We start from the raw sequence: 14734 nt of genomic DNA on the forward strand, positions 1-14734 counted from the left end.
CTTGACTTTGTGGAGTCTGGACGAGGCTGTGAACTGCCAGATGCAGCTGGAAAATCAAAAGCCACGAAACCTTCACATGAATCACAAAAGTGAGTAGATTTAAACCGCATACAACATCCATCAGGCTACGAAATGACTCTTTTTCGAGTCATAGACTCCTTCGAAAATCTAACGAGAATTGTGGAGACTTTTTTTTTAAAGTATATATACTCCTATATATAATTGTGTATTTAATTATGGGAGGGGTGGCTGTGACTGGCAACTGACAACCGCTGGCTATGAAGCTGTATACGTGGACGCTGCATTCCAGAGAGAAGGCAAAGTATTCATTCGAAAGTGGAATCAAAACCAAATTAAGAGAGGAGAAAACAAATCCCTATAAATAGTTTAAATATGAGATCATTTCTAAAAACCTAGAAACTCAATGCTGTTTTCCTTTACTTTCTTTTCACTTTTTAGAAATAACATGATTGGGGTTAGATGCCAAAAAAATATTTGCCTTTATAGCAATAACTGTTAAGTCAAGGGGACTCCCACAGGAGTACTGACTGAAGGACTAAAAGAAATAGAAATTCCCTGGTGGCTCAGACAGTAAAGAATACTCCTGCAATGCAGGCGACCCAGGTTCAAACCTTGGGTTAGGAAGATCCCTTGAAGAAGGGAATGGCTACCCACTCCAGTATCTTTGCTTACAGAATTCCATGGACAGAGGAGCCTGGTGGGCTACAGTCTACAGGGTTGCAAAAGAGTCAGACATGACTGAGCAACTAACGCTTTCACTAAACTGTCATGAAGCCTTTTGCTCTGGTCTAATGAATTCATGCAACTAATTAAACTCCACTCTGTTTTAAGTCTAAATGGAATACTGATTCCATTATCTTAATCATTTTAGAGTAGATAAAACAATCCTTTCCTTCTGAGTGCTGGGACAGAACAAAAAACTAGACTAAATGTATCTTAGCAAAACCAGTCACATGAAGAAAATTTTACTCGAGAGATACCCATTATCTCTTAAGGGTCCTTGTTAATCAATATGGTATTAAATCTCATAACCATTGTACTCACTTCTCAGACTCCGTTTATGGGCCTCTCACACCCACATTATAAATTACTGGGGGTAAGAGACATATCTTAATGATCTTTGATTCCCACTTCCTTCCTGTATTACTTGACATAGAGTGGAAACTCAATAAATGTGTACCAAAATAAATTCTTTCAAAGGACTTACATGTATTTTCTTTGGACCAGAAATTCTGTCAAACTGCTGCTTTTCTGTGAATTTTCTTTAAAAAAAAAAAAAAATTCTTTGCTGGGTTTTCTGTTGGATTATTCCCTTTTTCTTTTTTAAATCAGTCTGTAGTCCATGGGGGTTTATATATTCTGAATGCCGGTCATTTGCCTATTATCTTTGAAAATGTCCCCTCCCAATCTGTCAAGTGCTTTTTCAGTCTTGTATCTTTTATCATAACTAATTTATTTTTAAAAATATAACCCAAGTTATCAATCTCTCTCTTTTGAGCTTGAGCTTTTTTGTATCTTAAGAGAGACACTCTCTTATACACAACCACACTTCTATGGACATAAATTCATTCACAGACTTCAAATAAATCTGTATTTCTACATTTAGCTTCAGTAGAAGGATGTTAAAACAGGGGTCTTTAGCATTTCAGTGATGTCCCCAAACCATGTCAACTGCTCACATGCCAAAGAATGACGCTAAACCTAGAAGCACATGCAAAGGAATTGCTTGAAGATACATTTTGTATCCCTTTGTCCAAAAGATACCTTTCAAAGGGGCTACAACAAGGCTGTATATTGTCACCCTGCTTGTTTAACTTATATGCAGAGTACATTCTTAGAAATGCTGGGCTGGAAGAAGCACAAGCTGGAATCAAGATTGCCAGGAGAAATATCAATCACCTCAGATATGCAGATGACACCACCCTTATGGCAGAAAGTGAAGAGGAACTAAAAAGCCTCTTGATGAAAGGGAAAGTGGAGAGTGAAAAAGTTGGCTTAAAGCTCAACATTCAGAAAACGAAGATCATGGCATCCGGTCCCATCACTTCCTGGGAAATAGATGGGGAAACAGTGGAAACAGTGTCAGACTTTATTTTTGGGGGCTCCAAAATCACTGCAGATGGTGACTGCAGCCATGAAATTAAAAGACGCTTACTCCTTGGAAGGAAAGTTATGACCAACCTAGATAGCATATTCAAAAGCAGAGACATTACTTTGCTAACAAAGGTCCGTCTAGTCAAGGCTATGGTTTTTCCTGTGGTCATGTATGGATGTGAGAGTTGGACTGTGAAGAAAGCTGAGCGCCGAAGAATTGATGCCTTTGAACTGTGGTGTTGGAGAAGACTCCTGAGAGTCCCTTGGACTGCAAGGAGATCCAACCGGTCCATTCTGAAGGAGATCAGCCCTGGGATTTCTTTGGAAGGAATGATGCTAAAGCTGAAACTCCAGTACTTTGGCCACCTCATGCAAAGAGTTGACTCATTGGAAAAGACTCTGATCCTGGGACGGATTAGGGGCAGGAGGAAAGGGGGACGACAGAGGATGAGATGGCTGGATGGCATCACTGACTCGATGGACGTGAGTCTGGGTGAACTCCGGGAGTTGGTGATGGACAGGGAGGCCTGGCGTGCAGTGATTCATGGGGTTGCAAAGAGTCAGACACAACTGAGCGACTGAACTGAACTGAACTGACTGAACAAGGGTAGAAGCTGGGCAAGGATTGCTTCAAAGAAAGTTATGGATGTGCGGGTCTCACTCCAGGCCTGCCAGCTTCTCCCCCTTTTCTGGAGCCAGTGAGTGAGGGTGTAGCAGAACAACTGCAAAGGCTCAACAGTGATACTGCCATGGGGGCCCAGAAAATATCTATGAGCTGAAAAGAAACAGCCCATGGCAGGGTCATGTGAGAGATAGAACTGCACTCCCACTGATGGTTGTCAGATGTCCAAGGGCTATGGTACCCAGAGACCAGGTATGGAACCAGCAGTAGAATTTTTTTAAAGGGAAATATATAGCCCAGAAGTCTTCTGCCTAGAGTTTGGAAGAGGCCAGACTAGTATCATCAACTGGCCAAGCTTCAATTCTGGAGGGGCCAGAGGCAGCCTAAGTGCAAGGTAAGGGGGGTTAGAGAAGCAGCCACCCTCCACCCCCGCGGTCTAGAAGCAGACCCAGTTTTTACGCTGGAGAGAAGCTTCCATTTGAATGCAAATTAGGTTTTGATCTTCATGAGACTGGACATGCAGATATTAACTGGTAGTGAGAGTAATACACTGCAAATTTTATCCAAGTGCAAGGGAAGAACCAGCCCACAGAGCAAGCTCGACCAGGAAACGGGGAAAGAGTGATGATAGTCCCTGTTCCCTCTGTTCAGGACACTGACTTTGCTCCCAGAGTTCCATGGAGCCACAGCATCAATTTACCACCTTCCTGAAGGTTTAACAACGTAGATCTTGAGTCCTGTGGCGTATACTGGTATAAGGCACTAGTGCTACATGTGTGCTGTGTGCTACGTCACTCAGTTGTGTCCAACGCTGCGCGACGTTATGGACTATAGCCTGCCAGGCTCCTCTGTCCACGGGATTCTACAGATAAGAATACTGGAGTGGATTGCCATGCCTTCCTCCAGGGGATCTTCTTGACCCAGGGATTGGACCTCCATCTCTATGTCTCCTGCATTAGCAGGTGGGTGCTTTACTGTCTGAGCACCAGGGACATATAATGAACTATGATCTTATGTTAAAAATAATATAAAGAGAGATATTTGCACACTCATATTAACAGCAGCATTATTCAAAACAGCCAAAAGGTGTCCATTGACAGATGAAGTGTCCATTGACAGATGAATGGGTGAACAAAATGCAGTATATACATACTATGGAGTACTGCTGCTGCTGCTAGGTCGCTTCAGTTGTGTCCGACTCTGTGCAACCCCATAGACGTCAGCCCACCAGGCTCCCCCGTCCCTGGGATTCTCCAGGCAAGAACACTGGAGTGGGTTGCCATTTCCTTCTCTAACTATGGAGTACTGTTCAGCCTAAATCAATTAGTAAGGGAATTCTGACAAATGATGACAACATGAGTGAACACTGAGGACATTATGCTAAGTGAAATAAGCCAGTCAGAAAAACACTGATATGAATTATCTAGAATAGTCATGTGCAGAGACAGAAACTAGAAGGGTGGTTTCAGGCCCTGGAGACATGGAGCTGCTGTTTAATGGGTACAGAGCTTTAGTTCTGCACCATGAAGAGTCCTGCAGATGAATGGTGGTGATGGTTTTCACAACAATGTGAAAGTATTTCACTGAGTGGCACACTTAAAAATGGTTAAAATGATAAATTTTATGTTAGAAGCATCTTAAAACAGTTGAAAATAAAACCTAAATAAAGGAAATTTAACCTCCATTAGTCATGTATCAAAAATGGAGTAAATAATAGTAAGGAGCGACTAAAAATTATCCAGTCTTACCATGTGTCAGGTACCATGCCAGAATGTATCCGTCGACTCACTTAATCCTTATTTCAAACCTATGAGACAAGTCCTATTAAAATCCCTACTTCATAGATAAGGAAACTGAGGCAAACATGGGTTACCTTGCCTAAAACTACACAGTTTGAAAGGAGTTGAGAAAGATACTCCAACTCCAGGACTTGGCCTTTCAGAAGAGATCATAGAAATAATTCACATAATTATTGATATTTACATAGTTACTTCAGTTTACAAGGGGCTTCCCAGGTGGTGTTAGTGGTAAAGAACCTGCCTGCCAATGCAGGAGATTTAAGAGATTTAAGATTTAAGAGATTTAAGATTTTGGATTTGATCCTGGGTTGGGAAGATCCCCTGGAGGAGGGCATGGCAACCCACTCCAGTAATCTTGTCTGCAGAATCCTATGGACAGAGGAGCCTGGCTGGCTACAGTCCATAGGGTTGTAAAGAGTTGGACGTGACTTAGCACGTTAGGTTTACGAAGCACTTTCTCATTTGTTACTACTCATTAAAACCTGCAGCAGAGGTATTCTCCTTTTGTCAAAGGAGGACACTAAGTCCTAGAGAAGTTAAGGAAATTGCTTCAAGTCATATTAACTGTTAGGGTTCTGATTCTACAGCTTCTAACTCTGGGTTCACAGCTACCCATCCAGATCCAACACCTAGTCTGGTCCAACTTCTCATTTTGCAGATGAGAATGTCTACAAGAGACACGCCCAAAGATGCTAATAGCTTCTCCAAGGCCACACAGAGAGCTACTGTGTTCAGTGTACATCATCAGCATATAGCTTTAAAGATCCTTTGCCACAGTAACACATATTCTATAAATACGTGTTTATACAGTAAGGGCTGGTACAGAGGCACAGAGCCCTATCAGAATAAAAGAGAGTGCTTTCTTCAAGAAGTTCTTTTATTTGTGGAGTTGATGCATTGGAACCTGCACTTCACATAAGTGTCTAACCTTTCAGAGCCTGCCCTACGCAATCTCCTTGTCCATTAGCTCTACAATTATGCTGTGATCAATCTAGCAAATCCATTTAGACAGTACATCTAGCCACTTTCAGAGTGGATTCGGTACTGAAGCAGCAAGTACATGAGAGCTGTATAATAAGAACTTTGAGAAATGAACCATATAATTCCTCATTTGATCCTGACTGCATGTCTATAAGGAATTCTTAAAACAGTCTCAATGACCCTGATGAACTTTGTAATGGCTAAGTATAAAAGTGCAGAGCTAAGCTCGTTTGTCCAGCAGAATCTTTTCTAGTAAAATAATTCACTTCTGAGTTTGATACAAGGCTGATGATTGGTGAGAAAGAAGCAACTGCTGGACGATGATTACAGGCTTTCACATGGTGAATGGAAATTACCTTTTGGCATGTGAAAATCTGCCAGTGTAACACCTCCAGTGTCAAATTACAGTGGAATTTCATGAATCCTTGTTTGTGTGTCTTTTGTTTCCTCATGGCCTCAGTGTTAGGGGTAGGACTGGGGCTGGCAAGGACTGAGCAAACTCTATGGTGGTTTCCCCCTCTTTCCGGCTGGAATGTCCAACAAGAGCCAAAGAGAAGAAGAACCACAAAGAGCTTCACAGCAGCAAAAAATCTTACCAGCAAAAATGTTCAAGTCTGATGGTTGGGCATCTCCCATCCATGAAGCCACAAAAGCACACATTCCATTCCAGGAAGAGCAGACTGATTTCATTTCAAGTAATCAGTAGTGCTTTTACTGCTAATAGTAGCTGACATTTAAAGAGCACTTTCTCCTGTTAAACTACACACAAAGTATGCTCCAGGAGGGCAGAACTAGGTCTGTTTCTCTTACTGCATAGCCACAGCTGAGTCACACGTGTTGTATGGGGCAGACTGTCAATAAATATTTGCTGAATGAACAAATAATCTCATTTGGTTGTCACAATAACCCTTGAAGGTTTGATACAATATTGTCATCACCATTTTACAGATGAGAAAGCTGAGGCTCAGAGGTCCCTATACTGTACTCAAGGTCACATAACCAGCAAGTGTGGGAGCTTATATTCTAAGCTACATGCACCTGGCATCGAAATCTATGGTTCAACCACAATGGCACACCACTAGCGCAGACCAGACACTAGGGCTTTTCCAGGACTGAGGTCATCTCTGAAAGGTGGACATACAAGAATATATCTCATTCAGAATGCATTTCACTCTGTTCCAGTCATCATTTGTTAGATTTCTTTCATATTCTGGCAACAACTAAGTTGAAAAGAAGTGACTTACCCACAAATCCTCCTTCACCAACCAGTTTCAGGGCAATTTTATCAGCCAACACTGAAGAGTTGCCATGAGCGATGTTGGCAAAGGGGCCAGCATGCACAAATACAGGCGTCCCCTGTGGAAGCAGAAGAACACATCTTATAAAGCTATGACCCTGCAATCCCTCTACTGGGCATATATCTGGAGAAAAACAAGATCTGAAATGATACGTGCACCCCAGAGTTCACTGCAGCACTAAATGCCCATCAACAAAGGAATGCACAGCACATATGGTACATATACACAATGGAATATCACTAGGCCATTAAAAAGAATGAAATAATGCCATTCATAGCAATGTGGGTGGATCTTGAGATTATCAAACTAAGTGAAGTCAGACAGAGAAGAAATATACTATGAGATCCCTTATGTGAGGAATCGAAAAAGAGAGGATGCAAATGAATTTATGTACAAAACACAAGAGACCCACAGAATGAATTTATGGTTGCTGGGAGGAAGGATGTGGGGGAAGGGACGGTGAAGGAGTTTGGGATGGACATGAACACGCTGCTATATTTAAAACGGATACCCAACAAGGACCTACTGTATAGCACATGGAACTCTGCTCAATATTATGCAGCAGTCTTGCCGGACGGGAGTTTAGGGGAGAATGGATAGGTGTATATGTATGGCTGAGTCCCTTTGCTGTTTACCTGAAACTATTTCAACATTGTTAATCAGCTACATCCCAATACAAAATAAAAAGTTAAAAAAAAAGCTGAGACCCAGTTATTTCCTATTATAAATTTTGATAAGCCACTGTGTTAGCTGCCTCAGTGACCATGAAATAAACCTTATGTCATAGTATTCTGCATATACTTTTAAAAAGAATGGAATTAAACTCTGATGGGCTAATAAGCTTGTTTAAATGTTTTTTCCCCATTAAGAAATCAACTAATTCAAGAAAAATATAATCATAAAATCAGCACAATAATTGAGTTGTGGGAATCATGGCAGGGCAAGTACATATTATTACTGGCCATTTTTATATTTACAGTAATAATCTTTTGATTTTTGAAAATTTTATCTTTCTCATTGTTTATCTTACCTATTAAAAATCTGGTAACTATTAAGACAATGAAAGAAAAATTTCACTCATAGTAAAATTTCAGAATTACTAAAAAGACAAAAGAAAAAAGGGAATTCTCAAAAACTTTAATTTTAATGATTTAAACAAAATTTGTCATGAAATGACATTTCTTTTACTTTCATTTCCACACTTTTGTCAAACACAAGAGACCATAGTCCTATCTAAAAAAAGTATGCACGTTCAGTAAAATGTTCAGGTTTTATTCGGAGCCAGGCAGGGCCACTGAGGTCTGTGTGTATGAAGCCTTGGCTCCACCTGTGAAAATACAGGCTGCCCTTCCATTGACATGGGGCGAGGCAGGGAGCGATGCAGGGGGTGGGGCCGTGGAAAGTTCCCATGAACCAGGATGGGCTGTGAGTGATGTTTCAAAGCTGAGAAAAATGAACAAAAGCAGGAAGAAAGGCAGTGAAAGAAAACTCATCGCGAAGAGTGAAAATATCTGAAATAATGCTGGGATCCGTGTTTATGGAAATGAAGACATGTATGTTTATGGTCCAGATCGCCATCTGTCTGTCCATCTACAGTTCTCACTTCTATGCAGAGAAACCTTTTAAGTACTCTGAAGAAAACACTGTTTAAGATCTTAATGTCTCCATCACCTCCTAGCCTTGGGAGTTATAGGGTGTAGCGCCTGTAGTAAGTGAGTGGAGCTAGTGAGGAAAATTTAAAGAGACAAGGCCACAGGCTCCACCCCTGGGTAGGCAGTAGGCTTCACTCCTCTGTGCCCTGCAACTCTCATCCTGGCCATCTCTTTAAGAAGCACTGGACACCAGTCTCCAGGTCAACAGGTGACAGGGTGTGGCTGGATTAGCATCAACACACTGCTATTCCTGGGATAATGATGCTAGGGACTAGATCGGAGGCATTTAATTTTAATTAGATTAAAATTAAAGGCCACACAGCAGATTCATCACTAAAGCAGCATGAAGTATTAGAGCCCTGGTTTTTGAGCTCCCAGGATGTGGTTTAAATAGATATAAAAATTCTTAGAACATCATTGTTGGACATTCAAGCACAGTTTCACACACTCAACTTATATGACACAGTATACTGAGTTAACACTTTGTCTAAGAAATTCTGTCACTAACCCAAAGACATAAAAATATCTATCCTGAGTTCAATATTTTATTTTATATACAGATCACTTAGCAAAGTAATAACAGGAACTATCTTGGTTTCTATGATGACAAAGCTATGAATATTCTCCATAATGGACTTTTCAACCATTTCATAAGATTGATGCTTCAATTGTTCCTTGCTGACCAGAGATCTAAAAGAGCATTCATTATCCACAAGAACTTTCTGCAGTGCTCAAAATATTCTCTATCTGCTCTGTCCAATATGATAACCACCATCCACATGTGGCTATAGAGCACTTAAAATGTAGCTGATAAAAATAAATAGAAATGTTAACTAGTATGACTGCACAACAGAATTTTAAACTTAGACTAATTCAGACTGAAATAACCACGAGGGGACCATAGGTACCATACTGGACAGAACTGCCGCAAACGGGTATTTCCCGTCTACACTGCATGTGGTTAACCCACGGCTACACAAGTTGCTGAGATGTAAGACAGACATTTATTGAGTTTCTAAGTTTCTACTCTGGTCAATTAGTATTTCATTAGCTAAGACAGGAATCATATCAAGAACCTTTTTCTTTCCGGATGACCAACCAGTTATTCTGATGCTCCTCATACGCTCAGAAGGGCTGGAAATGCTCACATGTAGAGATGCAAAAGCAGTCTATTTAGTGCAACTCTGTCAATACTTTCTATGAAAACAAAATCACTTACTTCTAGGGTCTGCATCAGATTTGGTTTTATCGCATCTTTCATCAGAACAGTCAAAGCACCTGTCACCCCCTAAAGAAAAGGGAGGAAAAAAATACACTTATTTAGATTATCGACAAAAGATCATTCACATGAGGGTGAATCCTCAGCCGCTTCTCACCAGCCTGCCTCATGCACGGGTAACCCCACTGGCGGCCATCAACTCTGAGCTATAGGTAAGACAGCGCTCTCACCTCACCTGAATGGATGCCAACCCTTCTAGGATGTGATGGGGAAGCAGTAGTCATTGCATTTTTTCTCAAGACCTTCCTTGATTGAAATAAGGGGCTTACCATATCTTTCAATTCACCTAAGTTTTTTTCTGGCAATTATGCACGTTACTTTTCATCACCAGAGATTACACTATTGCCCTGAGAAATAAGATGAAGAATGAAAACAAGGCTGGTTACAGAAAGGGACTGTAGAGAGAAGGGGGTGTGTCTAAAGGCACCCATGCTGGTTTCTGTTCTCTCTTGCATCTCAGCCCACAGATGCAGAAGGTACTCAGGACACTGGAAAGGCATCTTATTTTCTGTCTCTCACTCTACATCTGCCTAGAATGAAGCTGAAGCCACTTGTGGCTGTGGTTGCTTCCTTTCAATCCTATGAAGCTTGAATTAGGCTCTCTTGCAGCTCCCTATTGCATTCCTGGAAAAGAACAGGACAAGCAAGAGACAAAGCAGGGATGAAGTCTAAGAACTACTGGGGAAAGTGTGCTAAAGCAGGCCACAAAGGGAATTTAAAAAAAAATACTGTTCTATTTGTTTATTTGGCTGGGCTGGGTCTTACTTGCAGCATGTAGGATCTAGTTCCTTGACCAGGGACCAAACCCAGACTCCCTGCATTGAGAGTGTGATGTCTTGGCCACTGGACCACCAGGGAAGTCCTGGGAAAGCATTTAAAAAAAAAAAAAATTTCTTTCCACCTTTTCTAAAGACCCTGGGGAATGATCTTTCAACAAACTAGTCAAATAATTAGAAGGTCATATTATGAGCAAATGCATGTGAATGTAGCCTTGAAAAAATGAAGGTGGCCTGCAACAAATCCTGACAGATCAGGCAGTAGAATCTAAGGATTTGTTTATTACTTTCTCTCTACCTCTATCATCAACAATATTAAATGTTTCTCTTATATAACCAATTTCTATTTTTGTACTTTTATAATATGGAATCACTGAAATGTCTTTAAAAATCAAATTTACTTTCTACTTTATTGGACAAAATAAATGTTGCAAGAACTGTAACCTACCTATTACAGGTATATGAAGAAATTAGGTACATTTCGCAAGCAAGAAACACCAAAGAGTCAACTCTGAGTTTTTTTGTTCCAGATCCAAGAGTTTCATCACAAAGCAAAAAAAAGTTCAGGGAAATATTTGTGGATTAAGCCCTTTCAAAGTACTCCTGATGTATTACTGATACCTAATATTAGGAGGATACAGAGGAAATATTTATACAGAAACTATAATATACTATTCTAGAGAGAAATGTTGAGATTTGATAATTTTTAAAAAGCAATATCTTTACAGCAAACTGCATTTGGATTTTCTCTTTTAGCTTTATACTAAGCATTCCATGAGCAGCCGATATAAATATATCTATTTAACCTACTTTACAAGACTTATGAGTCAGTCAGATTCACCTCTTCAAAAAGAAGCCAAAAGGTAATCGAGACATTTTGGCAAAGGTTTAAAATTACACCCCAAGCCCTTGGAATTAATAAGATAGCTTCTCATCAGTGTTTATTTAAGATTCCATTATGGTGCATGACTAAATACATGGGAAAGTAAGCTTAAATTTAGAGCAATGGCTGTCTATGTTGTACCAAGTGTTGTGTGCTTATAAACATGTATGAGCAGATGAAATAGCTACATTGCTGATGAGGGGCGTGGGCGGGGAGTGAACAGCAAAGGTGGCTATTAAAGGGAAGAGGAGAAAAAGATTAGTGTGCAAATGACAATCAGCACTAAGCAAGCTGGTGGTGTGCCTGGCTACTATGAATGTTTTGTAAGAAAGCATCATTCCACGCAAAAGAAAGCTACATGAGTAAGAATGGGTCGGGGGAGATCTGTTTTTAAATAAGCTGAAACCCAAGTCAAAGGTACAAAATTAAACATGCCAGCGTGCCCACGGAGCAGGCTGGAGTCAAAAATGTGCCTCTTTAACTTAATCTTCCCTTTCATGAATGTGGAGTTGCTTCTTATTCCTTGGAATGGTGATTTGCCCTCAATTTAAAGCAGGCAAAGATTACCTTTAAAAAAAAAGCCACAGGCTTCCACTCCAGGCAGAGCAGAAATCAGGATTGGAAAGAGTAGTGAAAAGCACATGAAATGGACTTCAGGTACTCTGATTGCAGCCAGGAATAATAAGCACGTTACAAATGCCCGTGAGTACCACATTAAGTTGTAGGATAATCGGGACCTTTAGTAGGAAAAGGTGTGAACAGAAATTCCCATTATACCCAGTGACATGAAGAAGACTCTCATTCTCCTGATTACATGTGGCTCCTGGTGGCTCAGACAGTCATGAATTTGCCTGCAATTCGGGAGACCCAGGTTTGGTCCCTGGGTTGGGAAGGTCAGGGACCTTGAGCTCTCTGGAGCTTCTGAGATGGACATACCAAGTGGTCTGCTGTCACAGGCTGTCCATTTTTGTCACTGGCCACCACCATTCTTCCCAGCCGCTCCTTCATGTCCGATAGGCTGTCGGTCAGGGCCAGCACTGCCATGATCTCACTGGCCACGGCGATGTCAAACTGCGCCTGAAACAACAGAAGCCGAGGTCCTGGTCAGCGGACCGTTTCCATGCAGCGCTATATTGCAGCACTCAGGTCTTGCAGGCCTGGGGTTCAACCCTCGATAGGCCGTTCTCAGATGCACAAATTTCCAGCAATTGCACAGTCCTGGGCTTAGTGCTCTTTATTTGCTCTGCTGAGCAGAACAGGGCATGGCCAGGCCCCTCCATAACACCAGCTAGCGGCACTACGAGATGTGCTTTTGAAGCACGTCTCAGACTTGTAATTGTTAATGTGATGGTCTGATGGATGCAGATCTCCACTGCAGAACCGTAGTGCCACAAAGACAGGGACCATTTGGGGAGGGTTTGTTCCTGAGTCCCCAGCTTGGGGGACTGAGTGTGAAATGAAGCAGGATTCAATACGTGTTGGCAAAATAAAGAAAGAGTTCGCCAGCTACCCTCTCTGTTACTTCTGTGTGTCGAGGGGGCTGCATGTGTTTGCCCCATTAAGAGATGAGCAGCAAACTGTGAAAGAAGATGGTCTGAAGCCAGTTTTGTAGACTTAGAGCTTGGCACAGCAGTGAGGAGGCCCCCAATTTGTGTTCTCCACGCCCACTCCCCAGTCATGAGGTGACGTGGAATCCATTCTGGCTGTCCACCTCAGATGGTGAACCGTTCAGCCACAAACGTGGAGAGTGGCTACTTTCTGAGAAATGCCCCTGGGCCTTCCTATTCCCTCTCCTGGCTCTGATTCCACTCTGGACACAAGCCAACAAGAACACAAGGAACAATTGCCCTCTTCCTCCTCCTAATTCAGCCACTGGACAAAACCACTTCATTATCCTCTGTCCCCAGGGGTGTGGGAGCCAGACAAGTTCAGTCTTACATAGAAAATAGCTGCACCCTGGCAGGATCACCTCAGGAGATATTTTATTGGTCCATTTTGGGCACCAACAGAAGAGGAAATGAAGGAAAGAAGGAGCTTTCTGGCTACTTCCTGGTTGAGATTTCAGTAGTCGTTGATTTAGTGAAAACATATTACCTGAGAGTCAAATGCATCTATACTCAATTATTACATTCTCAATATAAGCCATTCCAAACATAAGTGGCTTTTCATTGTATGAAATTTAGGATTTTCTATACCTCCATTCTATTAAAAACAGTGCATATGAAAAAAGACTAAAAATAATGAGACTTTCTGTACAAAAACCAAGGTTCAAAATATCCTTAAAATATGAACTGTGTAAGTAATAAGAGGAATATATAACACTCCTATAGGTTCTTCATTTGTAATTGTTACAATTTGAGAATTTTGTATCTCAAGCACTATCAAAAACGAAGCAAGGATCAACATAAGAATACTCATTTTATGCCCAAATAGTGTAGCTATTAGAGGGCTACTTGTTTCTGTTTTGCAAATAAAATATTTCCAAATCACATTAAGGTATAAATGAGATATCCTTATTGCATATCACATGTTTACACAAAAGACAAAAAGCCATGTTGGCAAGGACATGAATTGACATAGCTTTCCTGGAATGTGATGGGGAAATGCACACCAACATTTAAATCTGTATCCTCTGATTCTGCAGTTATGGATCTGGGAATTTGTCATAAGGATATCGTCAGGCAGGATTACACAAAAATGTGTGTATGTTGTTGTTGTTCAGTCACTAAGTCACGTCTGACTCTTTGTGACCCCATGGACTGCAGCCCAGCAGGCTTCCCGTCCCTCACCATCTCCCGGAGTTTGCTCAGATTCATATCCATTGACTCAGTGATGCTATCTAAACATCTCATCCTCTCTCACCCCTTCTCCTCTAGCCAAAATCAAGGTCTTTTCCAATGAGTCAACACATCAGGTGGCCAAAGTATTGGAGCATCAGCTTCAGAATCATTCCTTCCAGGGAATATACCCTTAGTACTTACTAATAGTAGATCTGATCTTAATGTAAGAAGTGCAGTAAGTACAATACACAAAGTAACTACAAAACAACAGGCTGTCAAACAACATCCTCAAGATCCTGGCCTTAATGATATTATGTTGTACAAGAGATGACACAACAGTAGTAGATATAATGGTCATCTTAATTCACCCATTCCTGTCCATTTTAGTTAACTGATTCCTAAGATGTCAATGTTCACTCTTGCCACCTCCTGCTTGACCACTTTCAATTTACCTTGATTCATGGACCTAACATTCCAGGTTCCTATACAGTATTGATCTTTACAACACCAGGCTTTACTTTCACCACCAGACACACCCACGACTGAGTG

At 41.2% G+C, this 14734-nt stretch overlaps 1 protein-coding gene across 3 annotated transcripts in view; it reads right to left on the minus strand.

The window, feature by feature from the left end:
• Window positions 1-14734, minus strand: part of MTHFD1L (methylenetetrahydrofolate dehydrogenase (NADP+ dependent) 1 like) — a 181164-nt gene that overhangs the window by 99295 nt on the left and 67135 nt on the right. For all 3 annotated transcript variants that reach the window (XM_006080210.4, XM_025294367.3, XM_045161908.1), the window contains exons 18-20: window positions 12342-12482; window positions 9687-9755; window positions 6762-6873 (exon numbers count right to left, since the gene is read on the minus strand). In XM_006080210.4, the coding sequence (XP_006080272.3) occupies window positions 6762-6873; window positions 9687-9755; window positions 12342-12482 (322 nt within the window). The remainder of the gene's footprint in view (window positions 1-6761; window positions 6874-9686; window positions 9756-12341; window positions 12483-14734) is intronic.

Source organism: Bubalus bubalis, chromosome 10 (assembly GCF_019923935.1).
Source record: "Bubalus bubalis isolate 160015118507 breed Murrah chromosome 10, NDDB_SH_1, whole genome shotgun sequence".
In the NCBI taxonomy this organism is placed as follows: domain Eukaryota; kingdom Metazoa; phylum Chordata; class Mammalia; order Artiodactyla; family Bovidae; genus Bubalus; species Bubalus bubalis.